This window comes from Anolis sagrei, chromosome 1 (genome assembly GCF_037176765.1).
Source record: "Anolis sagrei isolate rAnoSag1 chromosome 1, rAnoSag1.mat, whole genome shotgun sequence".
In the NCBI taxonomy this organism is placed as follows: domain Eukaryota; kingdom Metazoa; phylum Chordata; class Lepidosauria; order Squamata; family Dactyloidae; genus Anolis; species Anolis sagrei.
The window spans coordinates 254,329,984-254,343,018 of record NC_090021.1 but is presented as its reverse complement, the minus strand read 5'-3'; the positions used below and the strand labels follow the sequence as shown (position 1 = coordinate 254,343,018).

The following is a 13,035-nucleotide window of genomic DNA, read 5'->3' as shown; positions in this document are numbered from 1 at the left end:
GCAAAATTAGGACTTGTCCTTTAGATTTTTTTCTAAATATTTTCAATAATAATAATAATAATAATAATAATAATAATAATTTGTGCCACAAACACCATCTGCCTGCAACAAAGAACTGGTGGGATCACAAGCCGGAAAAAGTTACAGAGAATGAACCTGCCAAGCTACTCTGGGACTTCCGAATTCAGACAGTCAGAGTTTTGGAGCACAATACTCCTGACTTCACAATCATGTTAAAAAACAAAGTATGGATTGCTGATGTTACAATCCCAGGTGACAGCAAGATTGAAGAGAAACAACTGAAAAAGCTGATACAATATGAGGATTTAAAGATCGAACTGCAAAGACTCTGGCACAAGCCAGTCAAGGAGGTCCCGGTGGTGATTGGCACACTGGGTGCAGTGCCTAAAGATCTTGGACTGCACTTAAACACAATCGGTGCTGACAAAATTACCATCTGCCAGCTGCAGAAGGCCACTTTAGTGGGATCTGCATGCATTATTCGCCGATACATCACACAGTCCAAGACACTTGGGAAGTGTCCGACGGTTGATTCACTTCAACAGCCAGCAGAGTGATCTTGTCTGCTATGGACTCATCTTGTTGTGTTTCAAATTATTATTATTATTATTATTATTATTATTATTATTATTTATTTATTTGTATACCTACCTATCTCCCCGAAGGGACTCAGGGCAGTTTCCAACATAGAAGGCAAACATTCAATTGCCAGAAAGACAAATTACATCAAAATAAACACATTCAACAATATAACACAACCTAATTTAATGAACAAAATAACAATTAAAAGCATCATAATATAGCAAAATCCTGTTAATCACGCTAAAAGATATTAAAAATATTAAAAGTAGACATGCATTGCCTTATGGCTCTGCAGAAGAGCATATTAGTCATCAAAACAAATCCATGGGATTCTTGTCAGTATCACACCAAAAGAGTACAAAACAAACGTGAGTTTTACTATTATAATCTGTGTATGCAGGACCCACTGACTGATTGTAATCTAAATTTTCTTTTGCCTAAAAAACTCTGGTTTGCAAATGTACTACTTCTTTGGGATGTTTTTCCCCAAATATTAGACTACTGTCTATATCAGAAATTCAATTTATTCAAGTCTTTTTATTATCATACACACACACACACACACACACACACACACAAGATAATAGCAACACCTGGTTCACTTCTGGGCTAGTCCCAGTGGCAGACTTCAGCTGCAAGACCAGCAGTAGAGGGAGAGAAAGAAAGAGTTACAAAAGCTGGAGCCAGATTCCTTTTTTTGCACCATCAAGACCAAATAAGCCAAGGAGAAGAGTGGGCAAATTACTTAAATTGAAGTCATATCAATTGGGAAGCTGACTGAGACCATACACTGCACCATAATTGCCTTCCATCAAATTCATGGGCCCAAACTGTCTGTTTTCCATCTGCTCCTACACCAATTTAAGCAATTTTGAACTTTGCTCTCCCTTGGTGAATGTATCACAGATTTATTAGAATGTCAGGGTCCAATTGTTCAGATTCTCCAGGGCAGGTTATTACAAGGTGTGGATTTTTGATGTCCGCCAGTCAAGCCCGGAAACACTGAAGGAGCACAATCAATGTGGCTTTACTCACCTTGGAAACCCATAATATAGGATAATAATGAAATACTTCGGAAGAAGTAAAGGAGCAGGGGAGATTATTCTCTTTCACCATTACCTTGAGCACTTCTCTGCTAATGGTTCTAACACCATAAAAAGGTTTTTAAAACACAGCTTTTCTAACTGTCAGAAATCATCACTGTTAATATCATGGATTTTATAGATTCATGTCCTCTTGTTACAAGGGTTGAACCTGTACAAGTAATGTCACAAATGCATTAGTGAATCTTTTCAGACCTGATACTCTGTTCACACAGCCGCTCCATTATCTAACCTCCATTTACCAAGAAAGAAAAAAGAAAAAAAACAAGAACAGGAATATATTCATTCAGTATTTTACAAGCTACACAATTTGTTAATAACCGCAACAGAAATATTTCAGTATGCAAAAATGTTTGGTCAGGAACCAGTCAGACTTTAGTGTGATACTCTTTAATGGATTCCACTGCTTTAAAAATAAAAGAAGAGCCCCTTCAATTGTAAATGCATAATATATCTCTACTAAAGGATTGATTCAGAGAGGAACACAGATCAGAAACAAAGTTTAGATTCATTGCACTGCCATTTTTGAGGTTAGGAATAGGAAATGTGTGTCCTTCCATTACTGGATAGAAACCCAAATCACTGCCTATGCTAGTTATTGCTGATGGGAGCTTCAATACAACATTTATGTTCTGCACCCCTGCTTTCGGTAAATGAATGGTTGGTATCCCATGCCATTTTCAACTGAGTTCTTTGAAAAACATACCAATTAAAGCCACAAATTCTTTCTGCTGACAAACACTCTTGACCGCTTTGTATGCAAGTTGAATAAATGCCCTGCCAGCCAGAAAAACTATTTTTACGTTAAGTCCTGGCCTATGCCATACTGTGTTATTACCAGACAGTTTAAGAAAGGTTTGCCCAGAATCTGCAAAATGAGGGAGGCTAATAAGCATGAGAGAAAACAAGTAGAGCATATTTCCAAAGTGCCCTGATTTTAACACACAATTAAGCTATTTTCAAGGACTAAAAATTGTTATTTGCTGGGGTTATGGGCACAGGACCACCATGAAAGTGAAAAACCATAAATATAGAAATTACTGTTTTTAACTTGAGAGAATACATATTTGAGAATTTCTAGGTTTTCCAGTATGACCTAGAAATGGAAATGGACTGAAGAATCATATTAGAGGACCTGCATATTTCTAGAGGGGAGATCTTTCTGGAAATCTCTAGGTCCTTCAGCATAACTGGAAACAGCTGATTATCAAGTTACATTGGAGGGCCTATAGGTTCCTAAAGATAACATTTAAAATAAAATCTGTGAACAATCAAAATTTGCAAAAGTCAAACCTGAAAATAGTCAAAATATAGGGTTCACTGTTATCCATGACTTCAGGTATCCACAGGGGATTTTGTAATATATCCCCTGTGGATATGGGGGGGGGGGGTCATAATGTATACCTAGGGTGTGCACATACTTAATGCAGGACAGTAGCAGACCTTTTGGCCCTCATTTACTCAGTGTCAGGAAGAAACCAAGAAGAGAATTTCATCAACCTGTCTTATTTTAATTTTTTATTGGGTGTATTTATTTGTTAGCCACCTTGAGTCCCTATGGGATGAAGGTGGGACAGAAATAAAGGGAACAATCATCATCATTGTCATCGCATTGTCATCATCATCATCATCATCATCATCATGTGTACAGTACAAACCTGTGCCACCTCGCCACCCCCCTTGTCAACAGTCTCAGTGATTCCGGCCATGAAAGCCTTCGACAGTCTCTGAACGGTTTCTCATACCCACACCCTAAATTATTTGTGGACCTCTAGGTCCTCCATTGCTATTCTATATGGTTCACTATTATTCGCAGTTTCAGGTATCCATGGGGGTCTTGGAATGTACCTCTCCATGGATATGGGGATCATGTGTGTGTGTGTACACACACACAACGTAAATTTATTATACATTTTATTAAAGAAAGCTGGCAGTCTGTAAATTTTATTTTATTCTGTTGAATTTTGTTGGACTGATAGAAGGAAGTGAATCATTTTGCAGCTTGTATATGTATGTTGCTCAACCCAAAATGAGAAAGGAATGCAACACAGGGTGAAAAGAGGCTTCAGCTATTTCACAGCACGTATCAAAGAATACATCATAAAGAAGAATGCACTTTCCACTCCAAGACAGTACAAGACACAGAGGAAGAGGAAAAGCCTGGAGGTTGTTCAAGGCACCAGACCACATTTGATATTTTGGAAACTAAGCAAAGTCAGCCCTGGTTAGTATTTGGATGGAAAACCATAAAGGAATACTAGGCGCTGTGGGCTATATATCATAGCAAGTCGATTGCAAACCACCTCCAGGTATTCCTTGTCAAATAAAACCTATGACATTCTTTTGATGTCTTGAGTCAACTTGAAGACACAAACACCTTGGAACACACTTGGTAATCATTCAAAGCATGCCTTACAGCAGTGGTAGAGCACCTGCAACTCTCAGTATTGGAGCTCTTGTCATTCCTGGCCAGCATTAATAGGAGTTGAAGTACAACAACTACAGCAGCAAAACTTAGAATCTTTTAAAAACAACTTTTGGAACCTCCTAGCTGCCTCTGTATTCATGCAGCCATGGCTGGAAGACTCTAGCAACTGTAGTTGAATAAACCAAAAATTCCCAAACTCTAGAAGAAGTAAGTTGCCCAGTACACTCTACTATATGGGATAATGTGCGGCTTGGGACATACTTGGGAAGTTGAAATGAAAGTCGTCAGGAAACTTGTTGTAAAGCCGCCCTGAGTCCTGTCCCCCCCAACCCTCCGCCCCAGGGTGAGAAGGGTGGGGTACAAATGTACGAAATGAATAAAGGCATCACTCAGTTCAGCTGAAACATCCTTCTTAAATTTCTTAAATCTTGCCATATAAATGAAAAAATACAAGGGCATTCATGTGTGATTTGCTTTGTATAGAATTAAAACAAAATTGCATCACAGAACTGTGCAGAGACAACTGAAAGACTAAACAAAAACCTAAAAAAAACTTAACTAATGCAGGTTAAGAACCACTTATCCAGAAATCCAAAAATCCTTTCCAATCCAAAATTGTTTATATAGGAAGCCTTCGGGTGGTTCAATGTACACAAACTTTTTTCATGCTCAAAATTATGAAAATCTGTGTATATAAAATTAGTTTCAGGCTGTGTATATAAGGTGCATAGGAAATATAAATGAATATTGTGCTTAGATTTGAGTCCCATCTGTGTACATATATGCAAATACAGACATTCCAAAATCTGAAAAAATATGAAATCCAAAACGATTCTGGTCCCAAGCAATTTGGATACGAAATTGCCTGTATTCTGTATTCACCAGCAGTTAAACACAGAAATACAGAGAAGGTACAAGTATTGTGCTGTTGCCACAAGATCATCTCTCTATCTCACCACAGGTTCATTTCAGGGAATGTACTAAATAGTGGTGTCACTGGAAGATGCAAGCTGTACCAGATGCAAGCTGTACCAGAGATGTCAACACCAAAACATTTTGATGCAGCCTTTCAGATTTTATTTTAAAAAAACATCCCCACAGTTAAAAATAACCACAAAAAACATTTTTCTTAGGCCAGCTTACATATACTGTCTGTGCATATATATATATATATATATATATATATATATATATGTATGTGTGTGTGTGTGTGTGTACACACACACGCGCACACACACGCACACACAACAACAAAACTCTATACTAATTTACTTCTTAAACCTTCTAATATACATGCAATCTAACCAGAGCTTTCATCACTGCTACTCAATGACAGTGGCACTTTGAACTATGTTGTTTCACACACACACACTCAACAGGTAGGCACCATTGTTTTTGTTGCCGCTTGTTTTTCATAGTTGCTGATTTTAAAAAATTAGTTTCAATATTGTGTTATAGTCTGGTATGGCAGAAGGTTGATGTAGGTGATACTAATCCTCGGGATGCCACTGGCATGCAAGGCATAGTGCAGATGATTTACAGACTATTCCAGCTATGTTATGATTCATGATTCTCTGCAGGGATATCAGTGGAATGGGATGGGAAATCAGGCACAGGAGCAGAATAGATATGCAGCAAGGTATGGTATGGAAGGATGTGCATGGAGATGACACTATGACTTGCCACAGTGGGTGAAATCAACCCTAGGGATGCCACTAGCATGCAAGGTGATATTCAGATGAGTTGCATACTATTCCAGCTATGCTAAAATCTGTGAATCTCTGCAGTTATATCAGTGGGATGGGATGGGATGGGATGGAAAATCAAGGATAGGAGAACACATACGCAACAAGGCCTTATAGGGGAGGAGGCCCATGGAGATGACACCATGAGATACAGCACTGGGTAAAATCAATTGATGTCACTAGCATGCAATGTGATGTACAGATGACTTGCACAATATTCCAGCTATGCTAAAATGTGTCAGTTTCTGCAGGGATATCAGTGGGATGGGAAATTGGGGACAGGAGCACAACATAGTATGCTATGGGAGCAAGTCCATGGAGATGATACCATGAGTTATTGCATTAGGTGAAACCAATCCTAAGGATGCTAGCATGAAATACAATGTACAGATTGGTTTAATACTATTTCAGCTAGGCTAAAATCAGCGGGTTTCTGCAGATATAGCAGTGGGATGAGAGAGAAGAACAGGTAGGCAGCATGGTCTGGTAGGGGAGGAAGTAACATCATGATTACCTCACTAGGTGAACCCAACCATAGGGGTATCACTAATATGCAGGGTGAGTAGATCAATAGGTACCTATCTGGCAGGAAGGTAAGGCACTCCATGCAGTCATGCCAGCCACATAACCTTGAAGGTGTCTGCAGACAACACCATCCCCCAGAATCAGACATGACTGGACTTAATGTCAGGGGGAAACCAATCCCACACTATCCCAGCTATGCTAAAATTCCTGTGTCTCTGCGGGGATATAACTGGAATGGGATGGGATGAGAACCTGGGGGCTGTTGCTGAATAGATATGTGATACAGTCTGGTACAGGAAGATGTTCATAGAGATGCCATGAACCCAACTCTCGGTCCCACCACCTTCTCAAGCGTGGTTGGTGGGGATGAAAGAGATGGCCTTCTCTGTAGTGGCTCCCCAGCTCTGGAATACCCTCTCAAAAGAGATTAGATTAGCCCCCACCCTTGACTCCTTCCAATCCAACCAAAAAGCATGGATTTTTAAACAGGCTTTTGGCCTAGAGTAGACTGAAATGGACCCATATGAGGTTGATACACTGGCACTTTAGTTGTGAATTGATGGCAGCTAGTTTTAACTAGATGGTCTGCATTTTTAAATTGTGTTATTTTATTTTATATGTTGATAGCAGTTGTTTCGTAACTTTATATTGTTTTATACTTATGTACCATTTATGTTATATTGCACTTGGAGTCCCTTGTAGGCCACCTCGAGTCCCTTTTGGGAGATGGTGGTAGGATATAAATAAAGATGATGATGATGATTGGCTACAAGCAGGGTTGTAGCCAAGGGGGGAGGGGATTTAACACCTCCCTCCTGAATTTTTTCAGGTTAATAAACACTAGTTTACTCATGAATTTTAACTGGTTAACCAAATCCCCATGCTAAGTCTATAAGAAGCAAGAATTAAATGAGCCCCTCCAATCCTGTCCGATTCTTGGGGGTGGTGCTCATCTCCATTTCTAAGCCAAAGTGTCTGCGTTGTCCATAGACACCTCCAAGGTTATGTGGCTGGCATGATTGCATGGAGAACAGTTACCTTCCCGCCAGAGCAGTACCCATTGACATACTTGATCTACATATTTGCATGTTTTCGAACTACTAGGTTGACAGAAGCTGGTACTAACAGCAGGAGCTCACCCCGCTCCCCGAATTCGAACAGCGACCTTTCGGTCATCAAGTTCAGCAGCTTAGTGACTTAACTCACTGTCCCACCCGAGGCTCAGAGGGCAATGAGCTGCATAGTATTCCAGCTATGATAAAATTAACAGGATATCAGTGGTGTGGCAGAGGATGAAGAATCTGGGCCAGGAGCAGAAGAGATATGCACCAGCTTTAGTGACACCACTGACCCCAAATGAAGACCTTTTCTCAAGCACGGTTGGTGGGAACAAGGGAGAGGGCCTTCTTGGTGGTGACCCAGGATTCAACCAGGATTGCCCTCCAACATTGAGGGAGGGGGGTGATAGTATGATAGCTGAGTCTGGAAGCTCTGAGCGGTACAGAGATGCCGCAAAGGAGGCTGTGAATAAGGGTAGAGAGGGGGCGGAGTGAGAGCAGGAAGAGCGAAGGGAGGATAGAAAGGAGGGGACGCTTAGGGTAGGGTTTGGGGCAAGGTTTAGGGTTTGGGTTACAGTTAGGGGTTACGGTTAGGGTGCGGTTTAGGGTTAGGGTAAGGTTTAGGGTAAGGTTTAGGGTTTGGGTAAGTGTTAGGGCAAGGTTTAGGGCAGGGGTCCTCAAACTAAGGCCTGGGGGCCAGATATGGCACTCCAATGTGACTTACCCAGCCCTCGCTCAGGGTCAACCTAAGTCTGAAACAACATGAAAGCACAAAACAACAACAACAACCCTATCTCATTAGCCAAAAGCAGGCCCATACTTCCCATTGAAATACTAATAAGTTTATCTTTGCTAAAATTGTTCTTCATTTTAATTATTGTATTGGTTTTGAGTGGCTTTTTGCACTACAGATATGTGCAGTGTGCATAGGAATCCATTCTTGTTTTTTTTTTAAAAAAAAAATATAACCTGCCCTTTGAGGGACTGTGACCTGGCCCTCAAACCTGGCTCTCTGTTTAAAAAGTTTGTGGACTCCTGGTTTAGGGTTTGGGTTATGGTAAGGATTAGGGGTTAGTTAGGGTTAGGGTAAGGTTTAGGGTTGGGTTTGAGTTGACGTAAAGGTAAGGGTAAGGGTTAGGGTAAGGTTTAGGGTTTGGGTTAGGGTAAGGGGTTAGGTTTAGGCTTACGGCAGGGTTCAGGGTAAGGATTAGGGGTAGGGTAAGGGTTTCACCTTAAAAGAACTCTTACATTCCTTCTATATTATCTGTCTCCGGCCTGGCTTCACAACTAAAGTGCCAGTCTCTCTTGTGCAAACAGTGCTCCCAAAGAAGCAATGTGGGATCTCAGTAATGCCCGGAGTTTCTAGGGTAATAGTATGAAAGCTGGGTCCGGAAGCTCTGAGCCTTATGCTCTTTCCACTTTGCTCCTATGGGAGCGCTGTTTGCGTAACGCAGAACGGAACACAGATATTATAGAAGGAATGTAAGAATTCTTTAACGGTAAAAACCTAAGCCAGTGGTTCTCAACCTGGGGTCCCCAGATGTTTTGGGTCTACAACTCCCAGAAATCCTGGGAGTTGAAAGCCAAAAACATCTGGGGACCCCAGGTTGAGAACCACTCCTTACCCGAACCCTAAACCTAACACTACTCCTAACCCAAACCATAATCCTAATATTAACCCAAACCCTAAACCTAACCCCTAAACCTAATTTTAATCCTAACCCTAACCCTTACCCTACCCGAACCCTAAACCTTACCCTAAACTTTATCCTAACCCTCCCTTCCTTTCTGTCCTTCCACCAAATTGAAGTACATTCCCGCCCTTATTCACAACCGCCCTTGCGGAATGTGCGTAATGCTTGGAGCTTCCGGACCCAGCTATCATGCTCTCACCGTTTCCAGACCCAGCTATCATACTATTGGCCCCCCTCTCCGTGGGCCTCCCAGCTGGTCCCCAAGAAGGCCAGGGCAGGAAGGACCAAGGCGCCGGCGGGAGATGGGCCAACCCAAGCCTCACAGTCTGGCGGGGGAGGAGAGGGGGTGGAGCAGGGGCGGGGAGGCTGCCTCTGGGGCCGGGGAGGAGCGGCCGCTTCCTGCGCTCCGCAGGCCAAAGCAGCAGCAGCAGCAGCAGCAGCAGAGGAGGGAGGGAAGCGCGCCTCGCGGCAGCCCTGGCCCCTCCCTCGCCCGCTCCAGGCTACATTTTTCGCGAGTGACGCGGGCAAAGCGGCGCACCCAGGCGGCCTCCCTTCGCGCGCCCCCCCCCCCCTCCTTCCCGGATCCCCAGCCTGGAGGGCAGCGCGGAGCAACAGGGCCCTTCCTCCCTCCCTCCCTCCCTCCCTGCCTGCCTGCTTCCACCTCCCCGCCTCTGCTCCCTTCAAGGCGCCCTGGCACAGCAGCTTGCGTGGCAACCCCGGGGCAAGACCGATTGGCTTCTCCTCCCCCTCCCTCCCTCCGTCCTTTCCACCCCCTTTGCTCACCTTCCTTGGCTTTCTTCCTCCTGGCCAGCGTGCCCCCGAGTTTCCCCAAGAAGGAGTCGTCTTTCTTCCGGGAGGGGGGCGACTTGGGGGTGGGGGATTTCGGGGACGAGGGCGACTTCTGCGGGGAGGTGGCCATGGCGGGGAGGGAGGGAGGGAGGGGGCGGCGGCGGCGGAGGCGCCCCGAGCGGGAAAGAGAAAGAGAGGAGGCACCCGGGCTTCCCTCCCTCGCAGCCTCCCGGTCCCGATTCCCGACGGAAGCGGAATTATTCGAAACGTTTGAGGCTGCTCTTGCTCTCTTTCCCTCCCTTCCTCCCTCCCGCCTCCCTTCTTCCTCTCTCCCTCCTTCTCTCTCTCTCTCTCTCTCTCTTTCTCCACCCAAAGAAGGAGTCGCTGCCTCGCCTTCCTCGCTGCCTGGAGGGGACTCCCAGGAGCCACGATGGAGTTTGGAAAAGCCCGCCCCCCAGCAGCTGATTCCCCCCCCTCCCAACCATCACCTCCCATTCTTTCGCCCCAGAAGGACAAGTCCCTACAGGTTGGAAACCCTTTCTCCCAAGTGCTTGGGGCCAGGCGTTTCAGATTTTTCCAGGTTTTCATAGAATCCTAGAGTTGGAAGAGATCTTGTGGGCCATCCAGTCCAACCCCCTGCCAAGAAGCAGGAAAATCGCATTCAAAGCACCCCCGACGGCCATCCAGCCTCAGCTTAAAAGCCTCCAAAGAAGGAGCCTCCACCACACTCTGGGGCAGAGAGTTCCACTGCTGAACAGCTCTCACAGTCAGGAAGTTCTTTTGTAATATATATACATCTTGGAAATGGGACCCCCATCTAAACACTTAGTCTGAAGGGAATTTTAGGCAATATTTTTAGTAATTTTCCCATGAAACACATTTTGTGCCCACTAAACCAGCAGAAGAGTAAATTGTCCTTATCTCAGCCACCCATTTTGACAGTTTTGGAGTATTTCAGAAATCCAGGGAAGGAATGTTCAGTCTGTATCTTACTACAAAGGGATCTGGAATGATCGCAGCACTTTTTGGGGAGGGGGGTTACTGGGGAAACACAAACACACATACACACACAGGTTTCAATTTACAGCCATAAACAGACCTCACAACATATTGTTGAAGGCTCTCATGGCTAGAATCACTGGGTTGTTGTGAGTTTTCCTCTTAAGGGTGCCTGTCATAGATGCAGGTGAAACAACAGGAGAGAATGCTTCTGGAACATGGCCATACAGCCCAGAAAACTCACAGCAACCCAGACCTCACAACCTCTGAAGATGCCTACCATAGATGTGGGCAAAACGTCAGGAGATAATGCTTCTGGAACATGGCCATACAGCTTGGAAAACTCACAGCAACCCAGACCTCACAACTTCTGAAGATGCCTGCCATAGATGTGGGCAAAACGGCAGGAGAGAATGCTTCACGGCCATACAACTTGGAAAACTCACAGCAACCCAGTGATTCTGGGATGAAAGCCTTCGACAACACATACTGAGTATCCCTTACCTGAAATGCTTAAGACCAGAAGCAATTTAGATTTTTTTTCCAGATTTTGGAATGTTTGCTTATACATAATGACATCTTTTGGTGATGTGCTCCAAAGTGTTCATGCATACACCCTAAAGGCATAGTCTGAAAATCATTTATACACAATTATTTTAATAATTTTGTGCATGAAATAAAATTTGTCTTTGAACCTCCAGAACGCAAAAGTGTTGCCATTGCAGCAACCCATATGGATGGAGCTGCAGTGGTGCAATGAGTCAAACCCTTGTGCCGGCTAAACTGCTGATCTGAAGGTTGTCGGTTTGAATCTGCGAGGCAGGGTGAGCTCCTATCTGTCATCTCCAGCTTCCCATGAGATAAGCTTCCCACAGGATGGTGACACATCTTGGCATCCCCTGGTCAATGTCCTTGCAGATGGCTCATCCTCTCACACCAGAAGTAACTCCAATTTGCTTCTGACACAATTAAAAAAAAAACCCATATGGACAATTTTGCATGTGTGAGGATTTTGTATTTCTGGGTAAGGAGTGCTTAACCTGTATTTCCTTGGATATATTCCCACTGCCTTTAATGTTGGGCATGAGGGCTGCAATGCATGGTGGAAGTTGATTTTGGATGAAAGATCAGATGCCTCCTGAAAAAGCATATGGGAGGCCGTGAGGAGGAGAGGTTTGATGGCCCCATCACAATTCAAGATAGGACAGGGTCATACAGATTTTAGGACAGTTTTCATTTTTTTTAGTTCTCTTTCTCTGTCTGACCCAATCACACCTTTAGCAATTAATCTCTTTCTTGGTGAAGTGATTTCTCTATTCCAAAAACTTGCATGTTGTTTTGTGCTTTGGGGAGAGATGGTCTGGTAAAGGCATTGCCCTAATATATAGTTTTTCATTTGTCTCACTTGTAGAATTCAGGGGAAAATAATCCTGTCTTCAATTATTATAGACCAGGTAGGGAGTTCCATAGCTAAGTGGCCACCACTGAGAAGGACCTGTCTCTCATCCCCACCACTTGTGCTTGTAATGGGGGTGGGACTGAGAGCAAGGCCTCCCCTGCAGATCTTAACTTTCTAACTGGTTCATAGAGAAAGATACATTCAGACAGGTAAGTTGGACAAGAGCTGTTTAGAGTTTTATAGGCTAAAGCCAGCCCTTTGAATTGGGCTTGGCAGCAGACCCGCAGCCAGTGGAGTTGATGTAACAGGAGGGTTGTATGCTCTCTGTACATCGCTCCAGTGAGCAGCTTGGCTGTCACTTGTTAGATCACCTGGAGCTTCCAAACAGTCTTCAAAGTCAGCCCCATGTAGAGTGCATTGCAGTAGTCTATTGCAGTAGTCTATTCAAGTAGTATTCCTCATTTTTGTTTTGACCTGATATCTCTATCCTGTTTTGGTAAGGTGTTTGTTTTGTCATGCAGTTCATGTAGTTGTCCTCCCTCTTTCTTCCACTGAAGAAGGCCATTTCATTAACATAAGCAATGAACTGCCAGTTTAGCTGCAGTTTTATCATGATGAATACACACCTGCATTTCCATTAAACATTCCAGAATTCTTGGTCAAGTAACTAAAAATTCAGTATGGCCACAGTG

At 43.7% G+C, this 13,035-nt stretch overlaps 1 protein-coding gene across 1 annotated transcript in view; it reads right to left on the bottom strand.

Annotated features, from left to right (window-relative positions):
* Positions 1-10,260, bottom strand: part of PARVA (parvin alpha) — a 75,759-nt gene extending 65,499 nt beyond the window's left edge. Inside the window, exon 1 of the mRNA XM_067462666.1 lies at positions 9,940-10,260. Coding sequence (XP_067318767.1) covers positions 9,940-10,075 — 136 coding nt within the window. The 5' untranslated portion in view covers positions 10,076-10,260. The remainder of the gene's footprint in view (positions 1-9,939) is intronic.
* Between the last annotated feature and the right edge of the window lie 2,775 nt (positions 10,261-13,035).